The sequence below is a fragment of the Martes martes genome, assembly GCF_963455335.1.
Source record: "Martes martes genome assembly, chromosome: 1".
NCBI lineage: Eukaryota > Metazoa > Chordata > Mammalia > Carnivora > Mustelidae > Martes > Martes martes.
Genome location: NC_137888.1, coordinates 131,072,288 through 131,097,902, shown reverse-complemented (window position 1 = coordinate 131,097,902; position 25,615 = coordinate 131,072,288). Strand labels below are relative to the sequence as shown.

The following is a 25,615-nucleotide window of genomic DNA, read 5'->3' as shown; positions in this document are numbered from 1 at the left end:
AAAAATTATATTATTTAAGGTGTACAATGTGATGATTTGAAGTACATAGCCATTGTGAAATGATTACTGCTATCAAGCTAAAAGTGTGTTAATTAACACATCTGTCACCTCTCATAGTTACCTTTTTTTTTTTTGCAGTAAGAACATAATGTCTACTCTTAGCAGATTTAAAGTACATACATAGTTCAGTACTCTTAACTGTAGCCATTGTGCGTGTGTATAGATCCCCCAAAGTTACTGTTCTTTAAACTGAAAGTTTGTACCCTCTGACTTAAGTCTTCCCATTTCCCTTACCCCCATGCCCTTGGCAATCCCCATTCTACTCTGTTTCTCTGAGTTCAGTTTTTTAGATTCCACATGTAAGTGGAATAATACAGTATTTGTCTTTTTGTGTCTGGTTTATTTATGCTTATTTTATTAATATAAATGTCCTCCAGTTTCATCCATGTTGTTGGCAATGGCAGGATCCTTCATTTTTATGACTGAATAATACTCCATTGTATATACATATAGCATATTTTTTTTGATCCATTCATCTGTTGACAAACAGGTTGTTTCTGTTTCTTGTCTTAGTTAATGTCACAATGAACTTGGGGTTGTAGACGGCTCTTTGAGATACTGATTTCATTTTCTTTGGGTATATACCCAGATATTTAACTTTTTGAGGAACCTTCATACTTTTTTCCATGGTGGCTCTACCAATTTACATTAAACCAAGAGTGTATAAGCATTCTCTTTTCTAAACATCTTTGCCAACATGTTTTCTCTTGTCTTTTTGATCCTAGTCGTCCTATCAGGTGTGAGGTGAAGACTCATTGTGATTTTGCTTTGCATTTCCCTAATGATTAGTGTGTAGAACACCTTTTTGTGTACCTGTGGCCAGTTGTATGTCTTTTCTAGAAAAATATTTATTTAGGTCCTTTGCCTGTTTTTAAAAATAAGGTTATTTATTTGTTTGGGTATTTATTTGTTTGTGTCATTGGTTGATTGGGTTTTTGTTTGTTTATTTTTATTGAGTCATATGAGTTCCTTACAGATTTTGGGTATTAATCTGTTATTGGATATATATAGATTACAGACATTTTTTCCCATTCCATTGGTTGTCTTTTCATTTTGTTGATATTCTCCTTTCCTGTGCAAAAGCTTTTTAGTTTGATGTAGTCCCATGTGTTTCTGTTTGCCTTTGTTGCCTGTGTTTTTGGTGTAATATCCAAGAAATCATTGGGTTGCATAAGGTCTTTGAAGGTGGAGATGATATATGACATTTCATAATCTCTTGGTGTGTGTATAGTAGAGTGGAAATATTAATATGAAATATTTGTTGAATCAGTTGCTGTTATAATTTTAAATGTTTTAAAAATCAGGTATTCTTGCCAAAAGGTTTTTAGATTATTTCAGTGTAGTGAATTTTGAGTGGGATGGAACCAAATCTCACCATCCTGTAGGAATTTTTTAATACTCATCTTAGAATTAGACAAGTTCAGGATTCTTAACACTTCATTTTCAAGTCATGAGAGTAGATGTCAGGATACAGATTTTTGGATTAAGATTTAGAAAGGACATAGAGCCTGAAGGGTCCTTAATATGATACAACTCATATTACCTCATTTTAGTTAATTTGGAAACTGAAGAAGGCCTAGATTTCTTAAGCTCTTGTAAGCACTAGTTGTGGGTATTAGGGAGGGCACGGATTGCATGGAGCACTGGGTGTGGTGAAAAAACAATGAATACAGTTACACTGAAAAGAAATAAAAAAATAAAAAAAAAAAAGCTGGGAGTTGTTTGTGATTACCATCTTCTTCCTTACCCCTACGGCCCATCTAATAGCATATCCTGTAAATCGCATTCATGAAATATATCTCAGTCTCTGCATTTACATATCTAACATCCTAGTTCAAATTACTTAATTTTGGGATTATTACAACAGTATCCTAACTAGTTCTTTGGCTTCTGTTCACTACACTGAAGCCCCATAATCTTTGTAAAGCACATCATGATGATTGTCTTGCTTAAAAATTTCTAATGACTTTTGAGTCACTTAGAAAATACCAACTTTATAATTTGGCTTACAAAGCCCTTTATAGTCTTTGAGTTATTTCTCCCCACTACATCTGTTACTATTCCTCATGGTTGTTTGCTGCAGCCACATGGACCTTCTTCTGGGTTTTTCCCCCAAGAAATTTTTTTCTTCTACAGTATATCACAGTTTGCAATTTTGTAATATTTATTACTGTGTAAGCTCTGTTAGAATAAGGATTGACTGTTTATTCATAATCTTGTTTCCTTAGCATAACAGAAAGCCTGGTACATAGTCAATGATGAATAAGTGTAGATGAACAGATGAGTCATTGACTGACTGGATGTTACTGAGCCTCCACTTCTCATATACAACTTGGGTAGTAGTACCCATAAAAAGTGATGAGGATTCAGTGAGAATATATTTTTTTAAGATTTTATTTATTTATTGAGAGAGAGCAGCAGGCAAGGGCATGGAGCCGACACAGGTCCCAATCCCACAACCCTGAGATCATGACCTGAGCCAAAATCAAGAGTCGCACCCCACAGTGAGAATATTTGTGATAAATATTTGTTTCCTTCTCCCTCCACTGATTTTTCTTTGCTTACCCAGTAATAGAGCAGAATTGTTCCTTAAGCTGTTTTCTGCTTATTGTTTCTTTTGCAGTTTGTTACAGTTAATGTTTATAATCCATTTTATTTCTTGAAAATTTAAGTATACTGTACTAAAATGTGGAACACTGATTGATGACTGAAGGAAGAGTAAGGTTATCATTTAGTGTTAGCTTCAGCTCTGTGTAAAAGATAAGAGACTCAAAATCAGATTGACTTAAGGTAGAATTTCTGTTTCTCTGTAATGCAAGTGTTGGGAAGTGGGCAGTTTAGGGGTTTTATGGCAGTTCTGTCCCACAGAATCCTAAAGGGACCCAGATCCCCTCTAGCATACTCTTCTACCACCCTAGATTCTGGTCCTTGTTTGGATTAGGATGGTGGCGAGTCATCCATGTTCCAGGAAGCAGGGTGGATATACCATTTGTCCTTGTAGGAATAGGAAACCACTAACACCTCTACTTAAAATGCTGGTCAGAACTTTGTCTTGTGGCTCCCAGCTACAAGGGAGGCTGAGAAGCATAGACTTTGTTCTGTGAGGCTCTGAACTTACCTAAAAATTAAATGTTCTAGTTGAATGGAAGGTGGGAAGAATGGATGCAGAATATGGATAGGTCTTTGTAAAGAACACTTCAGAGTAATAATAGGTAATATTAATATATGTTAACAATATACATTAATAATGTATATTAGTTATGTTAGTTATATTGTTGTAAAGGGTTAACAATTTGTTATTACCATTATAACATACCAGTGGGATCAAGCTGCTTGAGATCATTGGATAACAGTGGTTGTCAGCCATTTTGGAAGTTTGGGTGGGTAAACATTTTAAAAAAATAGCCTAGTTTGTAAATACATTATGTGCAGAGAATTAATTTGCATGTGTTATAAGGATTTTGAGTTCAGCATTTTAAAAATACGTAATGTCATTTTTCGGTGGCTGTACTAAGAACAGGGAAACCTGACCAATAACCTTAAAGAATAGCTATTTAAAAAATTTTTTCCCTCTCTATTCTTCTGCCCCATTTTCTTTTAAATCTCTTCATAGGACTTTTTCTAAAGTATATGGGCAGATGAAGCCTAGCTCAAGAAGATTGTTCAGGATTCTTGAACTATGAGAAATGTTTCAAAACATTATTTAAACCCACTTCCTTACCATCTTTCACCACAAGCTTTTTATTTTTTAATACTCTGAGAGTAGCCACTTTATACAGCCTGAGTAAAATTCCTTTTCTGTGATAATCAGTATGAAGGTCACAGATCAATATGGAGGAGCACAGATAAGATGAGCTTTGGATTGAATCTATAAGAAAGAAAAAATGATTTGTGTCAGGAAAAGAAATTCTGGTGTAACAAAATTAGGAACCTTAAAAAAAAATCTTTCAGGACATTTAATATCTTATCATTAAAGGTTTAAACTAGCTTTACTTTTACATGATTCTGTGAAGAGTAGGAGTAAGCTGTTGATAGGATACGTTTTAGCACGAAGAATGGAAGGATTATGAAGTTGTCAGAGTTTAAATTTGTTGGCTTATTAAAAATTAAGTTTAATTTGTCCTGAAAAGTTAGTGCCTCAAGAAAAAAAAAAAATCACACCCCTTTGCCATTGTTCAACTGGAAAAAAAATTGTTTTGAACGTAAGTTTGCACAATCTTTGTCAATAATTTTTCATCATATATACTTTGTACATTCTTAATTTCTTAAGTAGTTATTGACCATCTCCTTTTCCTTCAAGATATAAATTCCTTGAGATTAGGGGCCTGTTCTTATTCAGTAGAAGGTATAAAACAGTGCTATATGGTATTGTTAGCTTAAATAATAAAAAATAATGAAGTACTTATCTTTTTTTTTTTTACCTGTTCTTGATTATATAGGCTATCTTGGGCCAGTAATCTTTACCCTTTCTCTTCCCTTAAGACTGTAAAATACAGTGAGTGCAGAAGTATGGTAAAACCCTTAGTCCTACTTCTTGCCTAAGTTTACTGCTTCCTCCCCTCAGTAACTTCAGTAATGCTTAATTTGGTTATTGGAGTGTTATGACACATTTATAGCAGTCTGTTAAGAGGCCTGAAAACCGGGGTTGGGGTTGGGGAGGGGTGCTGTAGTTAGCAACTGAATTGCAGTCTCCGACACCAGTCTGAATTACCTCAGCACTGGGGAGAGAAATCATCAGTAGTCCTCTATTTACCACTGCCCTCACAGGGGATATCATTCTGTTATCCTAAATATCCATCATAAGAAGACTGTCTTCATTTTATTTCAAACTAGATTTTGTAAATGTCCTTTAATAAATGTTGAAATGAGACACAGAGAGGTTGAGTAACTTACTCAAGGTTATAGTTAGGTTAGTGGGAAGCCAGATTAGAACACAGTCAGTTTGGCTACAAAGCCTATGTTCTCAATCAATCACGGTGCTATTACTGTATTTCTCCTAGATAAAAATCTCTGGAGATTATTATTCTTATAAGTGTAAAACAGTTTAGGCTCCAGGAATTTGCCTTGCCCAAGGACACAGCTAATCAATAATGGAATGAGAATTTGAATTCCAGGGTAGGCTGACTCCTGAGGCCTTAATTTTAGCTGTCATCCTCTATCATTGTTTTATATCCTGTCAACTTCTGCATGTTAAGTTGCTTACCTACTAAAAGTACAAAACTCAGTGTACTGCACTTTAGTGCCTCATGTGTTTTCTGATTAAAGTGTGTGTGTATGTGTGTGCATAATATATATACTCTTTTTTAAAAAATTTTATTTATTTTAGAAAGAGAGAACATGAGCAAGGGGGGTAGAGGAAGAGGGAGAGAGACTTTCAAGCAAACTCCAGGCTGAGTGTGAGCTGTTGTGAGACTTGATCTCAGTACCCTGAGATAATTGTCTGAGCTGAAACCAAGAGTCAGAAGCTAAGTGATTACACCTCCCAGGCACCCCTATATATACTCTTAATATATATGTATTCATATATACATATGAATTCCCTGCTGTCTTTTATAATTTTGCCACTCAGTTCCAGAGTCTTTTGACATATTGGAATTCTTTTCAATGAAATTGTTTGTAAGTGGAAGAAAGTGGAAGGGAAATGTTTATGCGTGCATGGTGTATATAAAAACGTAGTCCCTGCCTTCAAGGAGCTTGTGCTCTGGCCAGGAAAAACCTATGTGTGGAAGTTGATACAGAACAAGAGACAGGATGTACCTGTTTAAGTAGGTGAATTTATATACTAGAAACTTTTGAACAAGTAAAAATTGCCTATATAAAAAGAGATTTTGTTTGGGGTGGGGGGAAAAAAAAAACAATGCTGAAGATAGAATAGAGGATACTACTACCATAGTGGTTTCATTTTCATATGTTTCACATATCAAGGTGATATTTTTGATTTAGCCATGTGAAGATAGTTAACATCCTTTTGTATGTCAAAATATTTTCATATATTTAATTTGGTTTTAAAATACAACTCTGTGAATTGTTAGCATATTTTAGTATCTTGATACAGTTATATTAGGATTATAGGTTTTTTCATAGATTGACATTTAATGGGTTTCGTTCTTAAATTCTGGCATTCTTATATTATCTATTTCATGCTGGGTTTTTTTCTTTTTTTAATGTTTTGGTAAGTAAATTGGCTTACACACATATGATAACACTAGTCCTGAAATAACCCATTTTAAAATAACTCATTTAGGAATATTATGGTCATAAATAGTATATTCCTTTGTTACCTGAACTTCTCACAGCCATTATAGGTTACTGGTCCTTTAAGATTACTTTTACAGTCTAGTATTTAGTATTACAGGTTGCAAAGATCTTGAGAGTGGAAGGTTGGGGGGGGTACATATACAAGTATGTACACTCAGTGGAAGCAGAATAGATTTGAAAGAGCAGTGTGTTTGGAATTAGGCACAACTTTACTAATTTATATGCCTTTGGATAAAATGCTTAATTTTTGCGTCTGTGTTTTTCGTCTTAATTACATGGAACCATAAGGTTATTTTATTAAATGAAAGTGTACAACAGCTTGTCATAAATGTTCAAAAATATTTCATTAATGAATAAAAGTGCTAGTTGATAGGAGAAAGAACAAAGATTGGAGGGAAACCACGATATTTTCATGTAATTTTTTGTTGGGAAATATCTGACTTGTTTAGTAAATAGGGAAAGAAGGGGAATCACAAACTATAAATTGGTTGTTTTTGACACCTGATTTATAGCTTTAGGGAAATTAATTTTATAGAGGAAGGAGAATCTTTGCTTTCTTTATGTTACCCTGTGCTTTTTTGACATACAGAAAATTAATGCTAAGGACTTTAAACAATAGTTTTATGCAGCTGTTTAACAAATTTTAAGGCTTATTCCATTTCCAGATGGGAAGGTAGAATTATTTAATTTCTTCAGTGAAATTTAGATGATCCATGGAAGTTTTGAGCTAGGATTTTTACAATTTGAAATGTTTATTTTTTCCCTTTAAATATATGACCTGATAGATTAAATTCAACAACCTAGAAATTGTTAGTAAATCTTAAATTTCTTTCTTTGAACTTCTTTACATTCTTGAAAATAAATACATCTGCTTTATTAAAAAATGATCTTGGTAAAAAATAAGAATAAAATCTTAGATTTGTGTTTGTATAGTCTCTTAAATACTCCATCTCCTTTTTATGGGCTCACTGCAGACATTCTTATTGCAGCTGTCATTATAGGGTTAAACATTTGCTCTATTGTAACATACGAAAGCAGTTAAGCTGTTTGGAATTGTTTACTTGCTAAAACCAGTGTTAGTCAGCAGAGGCAGTACACCAGATTTCCTTGTGGCTTTTAGTGGAAAATGTTAAAAGCGCACTCATTTTTCAGTTATAGAATTTTTCAGTTTGATCTGGATTAGTCACAGAACTGGCATGAACCTTCTAATTGTGAAGGCTGTCCAAATGCACTATTTTTTTCTCCTGCTAGAGGAAGTTACATCCCGAGCAGTAGCTCAGATCTCTGGTAAGTGTAACATGTGAGCATTACTAGGCATTTCATCCTGCGGTTCTGCAGTCTTTGCTATTCAGACTGTTGCTCAGTTGGAATGCTTCTGTGGGGCCGATCCTGAGGTTCGGATCGGTAGATATTTTTTAAGGACCTACTCATTGGAGGTATCAGTGGCGTTTTGCAAGATCATCTAAGGAACGGAAAGCATCTGAAATCTACTGAAAAGGATAACTGTAGCGGTTTTTACAGTGGAAGGAAACTATATTGGCACGGAGCAGATGACTGAATAAAATAGTTGGCTCAAAGAAGATGCACAGTCTGCTGTTTTTTCCTGTGAATGAAGACTATTTAATGGAAGCTGTATTCATGTGGAGATCAAAGGAAACACTGGAGTGATAAACTACTGGGCTTTTCTCTCTCTCTCTCTCTCTCTCTCTCTCTCTCTCTCTTTTTTTTAATGAAAAGCCTGAAGCAGTAATTTGAGCTCAGATGCCTTCTAATTCCTTCACAGCCTGCCTGTTCCATTAGGATCTTCTGCTAACACTATTTCTGCCTGGTGCTGTGCCCTTTTGCTGGAGCAGCCACAGACAACTGCCTGATGGAGAAAGAATGAACGCTCTGCCTTGCTTATGCTATCGATGGGAATAAAGCTATCTGTGTTTCTTCTATTATATGGGATATCTGGATTAATCAAGCTGTATTCTAGTACCAAGAGCCCTATTGTCTCTTGTGGTCTGACTCATCGCATGTAAATGTACTGCAGCTTTGCTATTAATGCAGAGTGTTGTTGTTGTTGTTTTTTCTTTCCCAAACACAGAAAAAATTGTCAACCTCTGAGCTTCATTTTAAGAATTTGTGCTGAGCTGTAGATTTTTTTTTTCTGGATAGTATCTGCAATAACCAGAAGCTGAAGAAATGAAGACAAGTTAGAAGTGGAAAAAGAATAGTGAGATATTTTTTTTTTCCAATTACAAGCAAATCAGCTACTCGTAACTATATGACCTTGCAGGCAAGAGTGGGTATAACTGTAATCATCTCTGTCACAGTAATTGTTTCTCATTTCATTTTGTATTGTGTGGTGTTGTCACCCCAAACAATGATCTTTTTATGCAAGTAAATTTCTGTGAGACAGAGAGCATTATGACTATTTTTGTAGGAGAAAAATATTTTTAAATGAGCTTGTACTGGACTTCATTTTAGTTATTGACATGTTGATGTGAAATTTCTTTTAAGTATTACAGTAACCCAGCAGAAGATAATAGAGTTTTGTTGTTTTTAGGAAGTTATGTTAAGTAGTCATACTTTTAAACCTCAGTTTTTCTGATAGTACTTATTAACTTTAAAAAACCGGCTGTGCTATTCAGAGAATGATCCTAAGTGTTGTACAGAAGAGGAGGAAAAACTACTTGTGCTCTTCCAACTGTGACTTTTATCACATAGCTTGGGATTTAGTATTTTAAAAGAGCGAATGAGTCGAGTGTGTATTGTTGTTTTGGAGGAGGTAGAAGATGAATCTCCTGCATTCATTTCTAAATTGCCACAGGAAAATAAATCCCTACATTCACCATCTTCCGGAAGTGTATTGGTAAGATATGAGAGTTTATGTTTACTGTCTTCTACTGAACTAGTAGGATAAATTTTGTCTTTTAAGAATAAACAAGTTGGTTTCCGCTAGTTTCATTTAAAACCCAAATAAAGCAATATAAGTATGTAAATATGATACAGTATTACTTGGGTATAAAGTACACACATTTCTGATTTTTACTTCTCTAGATGTTTAGATAACATTTCAGACTTTACTTACTATCTCTTACTCTCTTGAAAAGACTTTTTTTAAGAAAACTTGGGGCTTGTTCTGGCAACCACGTTTCTGTTTTCATTTTGTGGTTTCAAAAACTGTTGTAACAAGAATGAGGAACTGTATGTTTTAGGAAGGCTCCTGCTAGCAGTACCGAGGCACAGCCTTTTCTGCAATGAATTTTATGTATTTACATTTAGCACTTTTATATGAAAAAGAATCAGACTTCATCCTTAACCTTACTTTTAATGTTGTCAGTTGGTTTCTTTTTGACTAGTATAATATGATACCTGAAACTGTTGTTAAGAAATTGTTATATTTAGATACACATGTGTTTCCCTCTTCGTGTTTTTTAGGTATATGATATTTTTTTGGTCTTTGGATTGTAGTGATTTTAATCAATTGCTAGATTTTCTTTCTTGGATTTTTATCTGTATAACATGTAATGCTAACCCACGCAAGTTATTTAATGCCCCAAATGGAACTTTCCAAAGAGGCCTACCTTCATGGGCCTCAGTGTGGCCTAGGAATGGCTTGTTTGACAAGTTATGTTCCACAAGTAGGTGTTGAGATGTTACACTTGTATTTGGAAGAGACTTTGTTTTTACCATATGTATACACACATATATAAACAAAAGACTTCTCACACAAAATAAACTTTGATTGGGCTTATTATCTACCTAATTTTGGTCATACTGAATTGATTTTTTTAAATTAGGCCTTTTTAATTCAGGGGGGAATCCTGAATTTTCATATGATTTGACTTCATGAAAGTTTTGGTTAATGTCAGAAACCAAATTGATTATTGTTCCTAAATACAAGAAAAATTTTAGGTTTAAAAGTTATGTGTAAATACCTTTAGAATCATCCATACAGTGTGATTAATATTTTTATTGCTTTCTTATATTTTAGCCATCACTGGTGCAAGCTATATTTAATGGAGATCCTGATGAAGTTCGGGCACTAATATTTAAGAAAGAAGATGTTAACTTTCAGGTAAAACAATTAATTCACTGACACTGGCCTTTAAATCTACGTATAAAAACTGTTTCTTAGAGTTGGGATTCCGCTAAAAACACATAACACAGTTCTGTAACAGTTGTTTTAAATGAAGGCAGAAGGGTCTTGAGGTAGTTGCCTCAAAAGAAAGGGGCTAGACATACATTCAGGATAAAGAGTGTAACACATGAGAACTAGGAGCCTGTGAGGGTTCTTTATTTGCCAGCTTTTTACTTGGAAATTTTTCCACAGAAAAGCTGAAAAAATACTCTGAATATCCATATACCTTCCCTGTAGATTCAGCATTGATAACATTTTGCCACATTTGCTTTCCCTCTTATATTTACACATACTGTATGTACACACTCATGTGGTTTTTCTTTTTCTTTTTCCGAATCCCATTTGAAATAAGTTGTAAACATGAGACTTCACTGTTAAATACTTGTATGCATTTTAGATGAGGCTTCTTTTTTGTGAACTTTTTTGTGAACTTTTTTGTGAACTTTAAATAAAAGACATTCTATTAAGTTTATAATATGTCATGAGTTAGAAAGTTGCTATAGGAACACCAAAACAGATGACCTAAAATGATTGGTAGTTCTACGAAAGCCTGCAAGTTCATCTCATCTTTTCCTTCACTCTTTCATACAGTTCTACTGTGGTAATATTAAGTAGATAGTAAAAGTATTTATCTTTTTAAAATTGGATTATCCAAATAAATTTGATCTTTAGTTAAAATGGCTCATTATTACATTAGGTAGTGATCAAAGAAATGCTATCATATTTTTTTAAACCTTCCTAAATGAATTGACCTTAAGTTGATATTTATTGGATACATGCACCTAATTCACGATGTACATATTTATTTTAAATGGGGTGCCTGGTTACTTTACGTAATTGGGGTGTCCTGAAGGTATCTACTTTTCTTAGGACAGAAAATAATTTTAGTGGTATAGACCTATGAAAAGGAAGAAAATGGCTTTCTGTTCTGTTTAACTCTAGTCTTGGGTTTCTTTGTTTGCTTTTTTTCTTAATAGTGCTAACAAATCTTATCTTGGTGAGGAAATTTGGACTATATTGCTCTTTACCATGATTAATGTCTCCATCACTATAAAGTCTCATTATAGCCAGCATTGTCTTTTGCTGTACTAATCAAATTATTTTAAATTTTAAAAAATTAATCATCTTGAGCATCAGTTTATTCTGGTGTGATATCCTTGGGAACTGTTGTTTATGTGTCACTAGCATGTGACCCCCAAACATTTGTGATTTTTATCCTCTACTTATAGATTCCTCCCTTAACTTACTTTTAACCATCATTTCTTAACATCTCCTCGCTTGGGCCCTTACTCTGAAACTCAGTATTTCAACTCAGCTGGCCCTTCTTGAAGGTGGGTGACTCTTCAGTTGTCTTCAGTGATTCATGGGTTTTTTGACAAGTTTTTTTTTTTTTATGGCTACTTTTCAGTCTTTTCTCATGTGACTTAGTAGTTGAGAGCATTGTCATATATTTTACAATTTGTTAAATCTGTGGCCATTTTTCTAATTCAAGATAGTAAATTTTTTCTTTTAAGAGACTATACATTTGGTAAAACAATGTTTTGTCATATAAAATGACTCTTGATAGGTAATAAAAATATTTAAGCTTCATGTCATTGTGACAGTAGTGTTTTTCAAAAATTAATTTAAGTAACTGAGAATAATATCTTTTTGAAACTTATGGTTTTTGAAGTTATTTTTATAAATTTTTAGAGTGGATATACAAATTCAGATTTCTTTCTATGCTGAATAAACATAATAAACATTGTATTATTTTAGATATATTATTTTAGTTTCTTCAGTCATGTTCTGAAGTTTTGGATACTGTGGACCACCAAATAACATCTTTTTTACTAATACACCTAATTGATTTTTAACAAAACTCTTAATTTAAAATGCATTTATATTACTTGGTCTGAGAAAGAAGACTTTTGTTGTAGAAGCTATAGGTAAGATGATTTTGCTAGAAATACTAAAGTTGGACCACAAATAATTGAATGCCTAACTAAATACAGGTTTATACCAAAGAAAGTGAAAGGGGACCTTTACTATAAGTTTCCTTTTTTCTTTGTTTCCTTTTTTAATCAAGCAAAAGCATCTTTTCCAAAATCCCCTCAAAACTCCCTCTTCAGGTTCCTTTGGTTACTAGCTTACTCTAAACCCTGATCCACCAACAAAGATAGAATGGGATTAACTTCCTGCTTAGATCAATCATTGTTTATTACCTGGTTTATCTCCTGGGGCAGGAATAGAGGCTTACCATCACTGGTTGTCTGGCCATTCTTGGCCATTCCATATGTGCAGATAATCAGCATTTTCATAGGAAGGCATAAAGGGGAAATAGTTGTTTGGATTGCCTAGAAGCAGTTGAAATAGCAAACTTTTCGAAAAATAAAAGTCACTTGGACATGGAAGAAGCACTGTTAATTAAAAAGGCAAAACAGTCAAAATTTATAAAGGCAGAGTAGTATTACATAGTGTAAAAGAACAATTGGAATATAAGTTATTAGACCTAAGTACTCATATTTTCTTAAGTTATTACCTATATATACTAGTTGACCAAATCCATTTAAGTTCTTTGTGACTCACTTTTCTTTTGTTAAATGTGTGGGGTTATAATAATGGACTTCAGTGCTTTTTTCCACTCCAAATTTAAGGTGCTCTAAAAATTCTGAATGACCTTGAATGACCTGCTTTTGCCCAGAAGGTTTCATTTGTTTTCTAAGTATACATAGCCAAGGGTGCCTGAGTGGTTCAGTGGGTTAACTGCCTTTAGTTCAGGTCATGATTTCAGGGTCCTGGGATCAAGCCCCACATCAGGCTCCCTATTCAGCAGGGCAGTCTACTTCTTCCCCTCTCCTTGCTCATGATCTCTCTCTCTCTTTCAAATAAATAAAAAAAAACTTTATAAATAAATAAAGTCAAAATAATAATTATTATATTTATTATTTATTAAATTAAGTAATAATTATTATTATTATATTTATCATTGCCCTAGGATTTACTAGGATTTAATGCCATGTTGTGGAGCCCAAATGATTTAGTCTGAAATAGTAATAACACATTTCAGAGGAAAGGACTGACTTTGAAAGAAAATTATTTTCTACACATAGAAATTTTCTTCTATCCAGAGTGATAAAAATTGGTGTTAATTACAGAATTTTATTTCAGAGATAGTGATATGCCTAAGCGTTCTTATCTTACATGATTCAGTTCATACAACAATCTCATAAAGTTGGTAGGTTAACATTTCCATTCCACCAGTAGTTAACAAAACTGAAACTCAGTAAAGTTGAACATCTCTAGGATCAGGATCTCCAGGATCAGTAAGTATAGCAGAACAGGAATTTGAACCTGTGTCAGACTTGATAGTGACTGGGGAAATAAAGTAAATTGGAGAAAGAGAAATATATTTTCTTTTGTCAAATAGTGCCATAAAGCTGTAATGGTTCAAAAGTAGATTCCCCCCCCCCCCAGAAGTTATGGCCATGTTCTATGGATTCCTACCTTTTAACTATAATATAAGCCTGATCCTAATTTTCATGATACCAAGGGCTGTTAAATGTCAGCATTGCAAATCAACGAATACATAAGCCTCCCTGGTGCCAAATTTTTGTTAGACAAAAGCTTTATTCAAAATAATATCAGACTAGGAGTAATTATAATCTAGCCAGTGCTGTTTTTAGTGTTTAAAACAGAGGAAGCCTTAGATGATGAGTGACCCTTTTTAAACACAAAGGAGTTGATCTAAGAGATAGTCAATAAGTAGATCTTGCCTATAATCTATCATATAACTTAATATTTTTGAAAATGCTGTCTTGTGTATTTTACTCACTCCTAAATTTAGCTTTGTCATTCAAAGTATTTGGGGATTGATTTGTCAAAATAGCCTTTCAAATTATTAACATCTTTTAAGCTTTCAAAAATACCTTTTGGGATCATTGAAATGATGTTGATTTTACTTTGTCAGATGAAGTGCTCAGCAAGTACATATACATATACACACATATCACAGAAGCAGATCATTAATTTTCATTATTATTGTAATAATACTGTTGGCAGTTAACACAAAGCAGTGAACTCTGCGTTTACACAGATTGCCTGAATTCCACACACCCCCACCCTTTACCATGTTCTATAGTCTTTTCTAGAAATTAGCAAGAAGTGCTCTAATCTTCAGCCATTCTTTCTTGTGGTCACATGTCGCTTCTGGTGGCTGCCAGTATACTAAGCTGTTGATGTTCCTAAGCTCCTAACCTCTTTGCTCAGGTACTTGAGGTCATACGTACTCTCTGTCCTAAAGCTGTATACATGTACACACTGTACGCATGTACATGGTCTTCTATAGCTACTCACAGTTGCTAGTATTGGAACCCATAACTCTCAGCCCCATCTCAAGTGTGCCTACCCAACTTCCAGCTAACTTCCACGGGACATGGTGTTAAAAGCAGGGAGTGAAAAGGAGAGAAGAACCAACTCCGTTAACACCCAGGGAAGAATTTTCCAATAGTTTCTCCATGCCTAGAAGTGGTACCTCTCCGCTATTCTTGCCAGTGCCTCTAGATTCCAGCCTCAGATTTTTAAATTTTCTTGACCAGTGTTCAGTTTTCCCAAAGATCTATAAATGAGTGTATGTAGTACTAAATGTCATTGTGACTAAATGGCTTTTTGGTGGTTCTGAAACAAAGAAGGCATTGTCTCAATGAAACCAGCTGCTTTTGCAGCTAGAAACTGATGGTGGCTTAGTTTTCTATTCCAGTCATGTATTGCTTTTTATTTAGCATATACACATTTTGCATCTTTTATTTTTCATCCCCAGTATATTTGGAGAATATATATTGGGAATGTGGTATATCAGTAGTCCTTGTTAGTAGTGAGAGCTTCCTCATTTGTCTTGGTAGCCACATAGTTTTGCATTGTTTATAATGTAATTTATTTTAGCAGTCCCCCTTTTAGAGAGCATTTGGATCATTTTCAGTTTTGCTAATTGGAAAAAAATTGGGATCCAAGAAAACAAAAATTCTGCTTCGGTGGACATGCAAAAATTTTAGAATGTTTGTATTTATTTTGAATTATTAAACAAATTATTGTCTTTCCAAATAGACTAAGTGTAGTCTAAGTTCTTTGGAGTAATTTTACTGGACATGTATATATAAATAGGGGTTGGGTAAACGATGATATTTTTAGTAAAGTATCTTGTAAACTCAGCAAGAATGCTGATGATTTTTTTATACTTACTACATATGAACAGTTATAGTAACATAGTATAGCAAAATGCATAAATTCTGTCCTAAATTTTAGACAGAACTGAAGTTACTGATTGGTCTGTTGGGTCTTAGCTAGCACCTCAGCCTTTTTTTTTTTTTTTTTAAGTTTTAGTGAGGTATAATTGACGTACAGTAAATTGCATATATTTAAATTGTACTATTTCATAAGTTTTGACATGTGCATATACCTATAAAACCATCACCTTAATCCAGGTAGCTCACATTTCCATCACTACCAAAAGATTCCTTTTGCCCCTAACCTCTGATCTGTTTTGGTCACTATAGGCTAATTTGTATTTTCTAGAGGTTTATATAAATGAAATGATACAATATATCCTCCTTTTGTCTAGCTTTTTTTTCATTCAGCATAATTATTTTGAATTTCATCCATGCTGTGGCACATATTAACAGTTTATTCTTTTCTGTTGCTGAGTAGTATTCCATTGTATCTATAAATACAGTTTATCCACTGAGCTGTTGATAGACATCTGAATTGTTTCCCTTTTTCATCTATTACAAATAAAGCTACTATGAACCTTTCTGTGTAAGTCTTTATATGAACATAGTCTTTCCTTTCTCTTGGGTAAGTATCTAGTGATAAGGTCAGACCATATGGTAGTTTGTTTAACTTTTTAAGAAATTGCCAACTGTGTCCAAATTGGTTGTATCATTATACATTCCCACCAGCAAGATATGAAAATCTGTTTTTCCACATTCTCACCAGTGTTTGGTACAATCAGTCTTTTCTCATCTTAAAAATTCTAATAGAATGGATGCACTGTATCCATCCGACAATGTATCTTATTGTAGTTTTAATTTGCACTGCAGTGATGACTAATGGTATTAAACATCTTTTCATGTACCTCTTGGCAATCTGTATATTCTCATTGGAGAAATGTCTTTTCAAATGTTTTTGCTAGGTTTTTTTTTCCTTAATTGGATCGTTTTCTTGCTCTTGAGTTTTAAGAGTTCTTTATATGTTCTGAATACAGAGACTCATTGCGTGGCTGTGTTTTCATTCTCTTAAGAGTTTATTTGAAGAGCAGAAGTTTTAAATTTTGTGAAGCCCAGTTTATTAATTCATTCTTTTATGAATCTTGGTTTTGGTGTTGTTTCTAAAAAGCTATCTATCTCAGTGTCATGTAGGTTTTCTTGTATCTTCCAAGGTTTCATAGTTTTAAGTTTCACATTTAGATCTATAATATGTTTTGAGTTAATGTTTGTATATTACGTAGGGACGCCTGGTTGGCTCATTCAGTTATGTGTCTGCCTTCAGCTCAAGTTATGATCCCAGGGTCCTGGGATCGAGACCTGTGTTGGGCCTCCTGGTCAGCGGGGAGTTTGCTTTTCCCTCTGTCTGTGTGTGCTTTCTCTTTAACTCTCCCAAATAAACAAACAAATCTTCAAAAAAAATCTATATTATGCACAATATATGCCAAAGTTCACTTTTTTAGTATGTGGATATATTTAGTTATTAAAATATTTGTTGAAAAGAGTGTTTTTTCACTGAATTGTCTTTATATCTTTATTAAAAGTGTGTTGTTAATGCCAGTAACTTACTGTTGTGATGGTATAGCTTTATAAGTCTTGATCATCAACTACTTCCTTTTTCAAAATTGTTTTGGGTAGGTCCTTTGTGTTTTTATATAAATTTTAGATTCAGCTTGTCAGTTTCTAGGAGCAAAATTGGATTATGTTGATTTGTAGGTCACCTTGGCAAAAATTAACATCTTAACAGTGCTGAGTCTTCTGATTCATGAACAAGTTACAGCTCTCCTTCTATTTAGGTCATTTTTAATTTCTCTCAGCAAATTTTGAAATTTTGCCGAGGATGGCCTTTTATATATTGTGTTAAATTTATATTTTATAAATTTAATAAATGTTATTTAATTTCAAAAAATGCTAAATCTGCTATACGAAAATGAGTTTTTCTTGAGTACTCTGTCCAGTGCTCCAGGAAATTTGAGTTTTTCACCCTAGCTCGTGGGAACAAGACACTTCCCAATATGCAACTCAAGCACTGTACCTTCAAAATCCATGTATTTTCACTGGGGATAATATCACCTCCAACTTGGCAAAATTTATTTTTTTGCTGTGAGTATGTATGTGTGAGAGAAAGATCAGTCACATTATTACAATGATTTATGGCCCTCCAAAGGGCCAAAATGTAGAGGTTAGGTACACAGTAGTAGTAAAATTTCATGGGGAAAGTTACGGAAGAAAAAAAAGTCTCAAAAAACCTCCTGGGTCAGGGTGATAAGGAGAAAAAAGTTGAGAAACATTGCTTTAATTACTTTGGATGCCTCCTTTCACTAGACTAGGTAGTATTTTTACATACATGTGCTGTTTTGTACTTAGCTGAGTACGCAAGGGGATAATCTGCAGATCTGTGGGATTTTCTAGCAGTACCAACCTCTCTCCGTTACTCTGTTCTGAGAATTCTAGCCCCTGTATTCTCCCCAGACTGTCAGCTCTGTCTCTTTAACTCAGGCAAATATGCCTATTAAAATATACGTAGCTCTGTAAAAGCCATTAAAAATAATTTTTTTGATTCAAACAAGTGACTGACATTCCACTGGATGTTTTCAGATTTACACCTTACATATTTTCTGAAATGAAGTTTTCTGTTTTAGTCCAGCAGTATTTTTGAAATAGGCATTCTGGACATTAGTTTTCTAAACAATAATATTATATTTGATAATTAAATTGCCCATCATAGATGGCAATACCTCCTCTTATTCTAACAGGAGTTGGTATTGATACATAATTTGGGGATGTCTGTCTGGCTCAGTCAGTAGAGCATGCATCTCTTGATCTCAGAGTCCTGAGGTCAAGCTCCACTTTGGGCATGGAGCCTACTTTAAAGAAATATTAAAAGATATGTAGTTTTGGTGTTTTATTTTTTTATTGTGAAAAGCAAGTAAACCTTAGCATAAGGGTGTCTGATCACCATTAAATTTGTAAAAGAGAGTAAATTCCTTGTTTAGAATAGGTTTCTTTGTTGATTTGTCTTTTTAATATTACTGCTGATAGAGCAATGTCTAGATTACAACATGAATTAATACTACATTCTAAACTTGCTAAATAGAATTTGCCTCAGGGCAAGAACCATGCCTTCCATTTTGTAGGATAGTTAGTACTAGAAAGGGGTCTTAGAAATCAAGTAATTAAATCATCTCTGTTGAAGATGAGGCAAAACTAAAGCCCTTGAAGTTTGTTTGATTTGGTCATTTATATTTAGAAGAGATATAGGATAAGAGCCCGTTTTCTTAATGTCCAGTTTGTTTTTTGTCCATGTTGTCTCCCGTAGTTTGTCACTCCTCAGTTCTGCCTTGTGGTTTTAGTACAAGAAATTTCTTAGCTTTTCTCTTTCAGCTATAAGTATATAAGCCCTTAGTAAATACTTGCGAGCTCAATTTGGTGTAACTTGGTAAATTCATTCCTTGGCAGATTAGTCCTGGTTACTCTGCTGGGGACTAGGAAGACAAGTCCAGTCGTACATACTTCCCCCCCCCCCCCGCCCACTCTTCCATTCTCTTTCCTGACTCATGATATCAGTTGTGCCCTCATTGTCTCCAGCTCCCTTTGCCTCATCTTCCGTTCTTTAGGTTGCCCTTGACAGTAGTCAGAATTCCTAAGATGGCCCATAGGAATCTCGTGATCCCCCACCCCCTCAATGTACATCTCCTGTATAATCTTCTATGCCATAAATAAATGAACCTCAAGGTAGATTCTTCCTTAGGTCTTCTGGTGAGAACACTGCTCACTGACACTTTGATTTCAGCTTTAGGAGAGATCCTGAGCAGAGGACCCAGCCACACTATGCCTGGACTTCTGCCCTGCAGAACTATGCATTAATAAATGACTGCTATTGTGAGCTGCTAAGTTTGTGGTAATTTGTTATGCAACAATAGAGAACCAATATAAGACTGTAATATCCCTTTTCTGGAACACCTTTCTTGGTCCTCCAGGTACTATTATGGCAGCCTAATAGATGTCCGTAGCTCTCTAGATGTTTGTAGCACTCATACTAGTTAACCTGTTTCCTGTTTAGCACCTTTAACTCTCAGTGTATAGGGACCTGGTTTGAATTATTCCCTATATTTAAACCCAGTCTGTGGTAAATAGTAGCCATTTAAAAAGTGTTAGAAGTGAATGAATAAAAATAAGACAAAGACCTGGACTTTAACTAATCTAAATTTTTAATCTAAAAGGTGTTTGGCTATGTTGTATGTGGGTATTCTTGTTTTTGTTTGTGTGTGGGATGTACCAGCGAGTTTCCCTGACAGACTAGAAAACAACTTTACTGTTAATATTAACATTTAAATCATTATCAGTAATTAAAGTAAAGTTTGTAGGATTGCTGAATACATAGCACAAAGAAACACAGGAAAAATGGAAACTTCACAGGTGGAGAGGGCATGCTGGGAGTTGCCATTCATTGTTAAGAACTGCCTAATAAGCCAAGTGTATAGTTTTTATTTGATAAGGTGGGGTTCACTTTTCATACTGCCAGAATGGTGGCACATATAAACTATAAGCAAGTCTAAATAGCTGATACATTGGTAATTATATGTAAACTAAAGCACTTGTAAAATAGCCAGTCAGATTTGGGAAAGGAAACTTCTTGTCCCATCCCACCCCAAATCATGTATTCACAAATATATTTTATTTGAATTACATAATTATAAATTATCTAGTATAAAAGTGATTTAATTAATAGATTAATCAGTAAATGAATGTTTTCCATAAAATTATAGGGACAAAACCTTGAGATACATTTTCTCCAATCTTAGAATTGTTGAGTAAAATATGTCAGTCACATAAATATTTTACTTATTTTAAAGATTTTAGTTTTTTACTTGATAGAGAAAGAGAGGCAGACAGAGCACAGCAGAGGGAAAGGGAAAAGCAGACTCCCTGCTGAGTAGGGAGCCCAATATGGGACTTAATCCCAGGACCTCATGACCTGTGCCAAAGGCAGACGCTTGACTGACTGAGCCACCCAGGAGCCCAGTTACACAAATATTTTAAACTAATGTAGGATTGTTTTCTGTGATAGTTTTTAAAGATAATTAAGGATTTGAATATTACTTACGTAGTGCCTTGGGTGGCTCATTCAGTCAAGCGTCTGCCTTTGGCTGAGGTCAAGATCCCAGGGTCCTGGGATCAAATCCCGAGTTGGCTTCCTGCTCAGCAGGGAGTCTGCTTCTCTCCTTCCCTCTTCCTCTCCTTTCCCCCCACCTTGTGCTCACTGTGTGTGTGTGTGTGTGTGCGCGCGCGCGCGCGCACGTGCGAGCGCATACATGGGCTCTCTTTCTCTTTCAAATAAGTAAAAATCTTTTAAAAAAAAGAATGTTACTTAAAGTGATTTAAAGCATCTTATACGAAGTCAGTAAATTATTTTTTTAATTTTATTTTTATTTTTAAGGTTTTTATTTATTAATTTGACAGAGATCACAAGTAGGCAGAGAGAGAGGGGAAGCAGGCTCCCTGCTGTGCAGAGAGCCTGATGTGGGGCTCGATCCCAGGACCCTGGAATCATGACCTGAGCCGAAGGCAGTCTTTAACCCACTGAGCCACCCAGGCGCCCCCGAAGTCAGTAAATTAATAATAAATAATAAGTTAATCATTTTAATATTTATTTTTATTCTTAACTCCTTTGTAGACACAAATTGGTGGTTGAGGGAAGGGCATGGGTACAAGGAGTGAGTAGCTTCCTTTTTCAATTTTCAGGTGACTTTTTCATTTTCATTTTGAACATTAGTTCAGGAGAATAAAACTTGCCAAACCAACAAGGGAGTCTACTGTTGTTGTTCTTAAACTGAAATACTGTCAGAGCCTGTGTCTTCTGCCAATTTTTTTTAATATGCTATTCCTTTTAGTTCAGCTGTATTTTAATTGATGTTTTAGAAGAATGATTTAGAAGAATGTTTTAGAACACTCATGTCCAGTGTTTCCTCCTTCTTTCTTTTAATCTTTTTTTAAAATTGTGAAGTATAACATGCTCAAAATATGTAAAACAAATGTAGAGTATTATGAATTATTTAAATGTAACTTCTTCCCAGATCAAGAAACAGAACATTACTGTTGCAAACAAAAGTGCCCTTGGTGCCCACCTTATGATTAGAACCTTCTATTCCCACCCTGCAATATGGCCACTAATCTGACTTTTATAATAGTGTCTCTCTCCGTTTTCTTTTGTAACTTTGCCACCTAATTACTCCTCTCTAACCAGTACAATTTAATTTTGCATGTTTTTTTTTTATAATTTTTTTTATTTTAATAAACATATAATGTATTTTTATCCCCAGGGGTACAGGTCTGTGAATCGTCTGGTTTACACATTTCACAGCACTCATCATAGCACATACCCTCCCCAATGTCCATTTCCCCACCACCCTCTCCCATCCCCCTTCCCCCCCGCAACCCTCAGTCTGTTTCTTGAGATTGAGTCTTTTATGGTTTGTCTCCCTCCCAATCCCATCTTTTCATTTTTTCTTTTCCTACCTCCCCCCAAACCCCCCCACCTTGCATCTCCATTTCCTCATATCAAAGAGATCATATGATAGTTATATTTCTCCGATTGACTTATTTCGCTAAGCATGATACCCTCTAGTTCCATCCACGTCATCGCAAATGGCAAGATTTCATGTCTTTTGATGGCTGCATAGTATTCCATTGTGTATATATACCACATCTTCTTTATCCATTCATCTGTTGATGGACATCTAGGCGCTTTCCACAGTTTGGCTATTGTGGACATTGCTGCTATAAACATTCGGGTGCACGTGCCCCTTCGGAGCACCACGTTTGTATCTTTAGGATATATACCCAGGAGTGCAATTGCTGGGTCGTAGGGTAGCTCTATTTTCAGTTTTTTGAGGAACCTCCACACTGTTTTCCAGAGTGGTTGCACCAGCTTGCATTCCCACCAACAGTGTAGGAGGGTTCCCCTCTCTCCGCATCCTCGCCAGCATCTGTCATTTCTTGACTTGTTAATTTTAGCCATTCTGACTGGTGTGAGGTGGTATCTCATTGTGGTTTTGATTTGTATTTCCCTGATGCCGAGTGATGTGGAGCATTTTTTCATGTGTCTGTTGGCCATCTGGATGTCTTCCTTGCAGAAATGTCTGTTCATGTCCTCTGCCCATTTCTTGACTGGATTATTTGTTCTTTGGGTATTGAGTTTGATAAGCTCTTTATAGATTTTGGATACGAGCCCTTTATCTGATATGTCGTTTGCAAATATCTTCTCCCATTCTGTCAGTTGTCTTTTGGTTTTGTTAACTGTTTCCTTTGCTGTGCAAAAGCTTTTGATCTTGATGAAATCCCAATAGTTCATTTTTGCCCTTGCTTCTGTTGCCTTTGGCGATGTTCCTAGGAAGAAGTTGCTGCGGTGGAGGTCAAAGAGGTTGCTGCCTGCATTGTCCTCAAGGATTTTGATAGATTCCTTTCGCACATTGAGGTCCTTCATCCACTTTGAGTCTATTTTCGTGTGTGGTGTAAGGAAATAGTCCAATTTCATTTTTCTGCATGTGGCTGTCCAATTTTCCCAGCACCATTTGTTGAAGAGGCTGTCTTTTTTCCATTGGATATTCTTTCCTGCTTTGTCGAAGATTAGTTGACCATAGAGTTGAGGGTCTATTTCTGGGCTCTCTATTCTGTTCCATTGGTCTATATGTCTGTTTTTGTGCCAGTACCATACTGTCTTGATGATGACAGCTTTGTAATAGAGCTTGAAGTCTGGAATTGTGATACCACCGACTTTGGCTTTCTTTTTCAATATTCCTTTGGCTATTCGAGGTCTTTTCTGGTTCCATATAAATTTTAGGATTATTTGTTCTATTTCTTTAAAAAAAATGGATGGGATTTTGATAGGGATTGCATTAAATGTGTAGATTGCTTTAGGTAAAATAGACATTTTCACAATATTTGTTCTTCCAATCCATGAGCATGGAATATTTTTCCATTTCTTTGTGTCTTCCTCAATTTCTTTCATGAGTACTTTATAGTTTTCTGAGTATAGATTCTTTACCTCTTTGGTTAGATTTATTCCTAGGTATCTTATGGTTTTGGGTACGATTGTAAATGGGACTGACTCCTCAATTTCTCTTTCTTCTGTCTTGTTGTTAGTGTAAAGAAATGTGACTGATTTCTGTGCATTGACTTTATATCCTGACACTTTACTGAATTCCTGTATAAGTTCTAGCAGTTTTGGAGTGGAGCCTTTTGGGTTTTCCACATATAGTATCATATCATCTGCAAAGAGTGATAGTTTGACTTCTTCTTTGCCGATTTGGATGCCTTTAATTTCTTTTTGTTGTCTGATTGCTGAGGCTAGGACTTCTAGTACTATATTGAACAGCAGTGGTGATAACGGACATCCCTGCCGTGTTCCTGACCTTAGCGGAAAAGCTTTCAGTTTTTCTCCATTGAGAATGATATTTGCGGTGGGTTTTTCATAGATGGCTTTGATAATGTTGAGGTATGTGCCTTCTATCCCTACACTTTGAAGAGTTTTAATCAGGAAGGGATGCTGCACTTTGTCAAACGCTTTTTCAGCATCTATTGAGAGTATCATATGGTTCTTACTCTTTCTTTTATTAATGTATTGTATCACATTGATGGATTTGCGGATGTTGAACCAACCTTGCAGCCCTGGAATAAATCCCACTTGGTCGTGGTGAATAATCCTTTTAATGTACTGCTGGATCCTATTGGCCAGTATTTTGGTGAGAATTTTCGCATCTGTGTTCATCAAGGATATTGGTCTGTAATTCTCTTTTTTGGTGGGATCCTTGTCTGGTTTTGGGATCAAGGTGATGCTGGCCTCATAGAATGAGTTTGGAAGTTTTCCTTCCATTTCTATTTTTTGGAACAGTTTCAGGAGAATAGGAATTAATTCTTCTTTAAATGTTTGGTAGAATTCCCCTGGGAAGCCGTCTGGTCCTGGACTTTTGTTTGTTTGGAGATTTTTGATGACTGTTTCAATCTCCTTACTGGTTATGGGTCTGTTCAGGTTATCTATTTCTTCCTGGTTCAGTTGTGGTAGTTTATACATCTCTAGAAATGTATCCATTTCTTCCAGGTTGTCAAATTTGTTGCCATAGAGTTGCTCGTAGTATGTTCTTATAATTGTTTGTATTTCTTTGGTGTTGGTTGTGATCTCTCCTCTTTCATTCATGATTTTATTTATTTGCGTCCTTTCTCTTTTCTTTTTGATAAGTCTGGCCAGGGGCTTATCAATCTTATTAATTCTTTCAAAGAACCAGCTCCTAGTTTTATTGATTTGTTCTATTGTTTTTTTAGTTTCTATTTCATTGATTTCTGCTCTGATCTTTATGATTTCTCTTCTCCTGCTGGGTTTAGGCTTTCTTTGTTGTTCTCTCTCCAGCTCCTTTAGGTGTAGGGTTAGGTTGTGTATTTGAGACCTTTCTTGTTTCTTGAGAAAGGCTTGCACTGCTATATATTTTCCTCTCAGGACTGCCTTTGTTGTGTCCCACAGATTTTGAACTGTTGTGTTTTCATTATCATTTGTTTCCATGAATTTTTTCAATTCTTCTTTAATTTCCTGGTTGACCCATTCATTTTTTAGAAGGATGCTGTTTAGTCTCCATGTATTTGCGTTCTTTCCAAATTTCCTCTTGTGATTGAGTTCGAGCTTCAGAGCATTGTGGTCTGAAAATATGCAGGGAATGATCTCGATCTTTTGGTACTGATTGAGACCTGATTTATGACCCAGGATGTGGTCTATTCTGGAGAATGTTCCATGTGTACTAGAGAAGAATGTATATTCTGTTGCTTTGGGATGGAATGTTCTGAATATATCTGTGATGTCCATCTGGTCCAGTGTGTCATTTAAGGCCTTTATTTCCTTGTTGATCTTTTGCTTAGATGATCTGTCCATTTCAGTGAGGGG

At 35.1% G+C, this 25,615-nt stretch overlaps 1 protein-coding gene across 2 annotated transcripts in view; it reads left to right on the top strand.

The window, feature by feature from the left end:
* Positions 1-25,615, top strand: part of ANKRD28 (ankyrin repeat domain 28) — a 208,167-nt gene that overhangs the window by 74,967 nt on the left and 107,585 nt on the right. The window contains exons 1-2 of one of the 2 annotated variants that reach the window (XM_080814649.1): positions 8,796-9,175; positions 10,301-10,384. In XM_080814649.1, the coding sequence (XP_080670775.1) occupies positions 9,059-9,175; positions 10,301-10,384 (201 nt within the window). In that variant the 5' untranslated portion in view covers positions 8,796-9,058. Of the gene's footprint in view, positions 1-8,795; positions 9,176-10,300; positions 10,385-25,615 lie in introns of those variants that run through there. The other variant, XM_080814650.1, reaches the window with a different exon arrangement.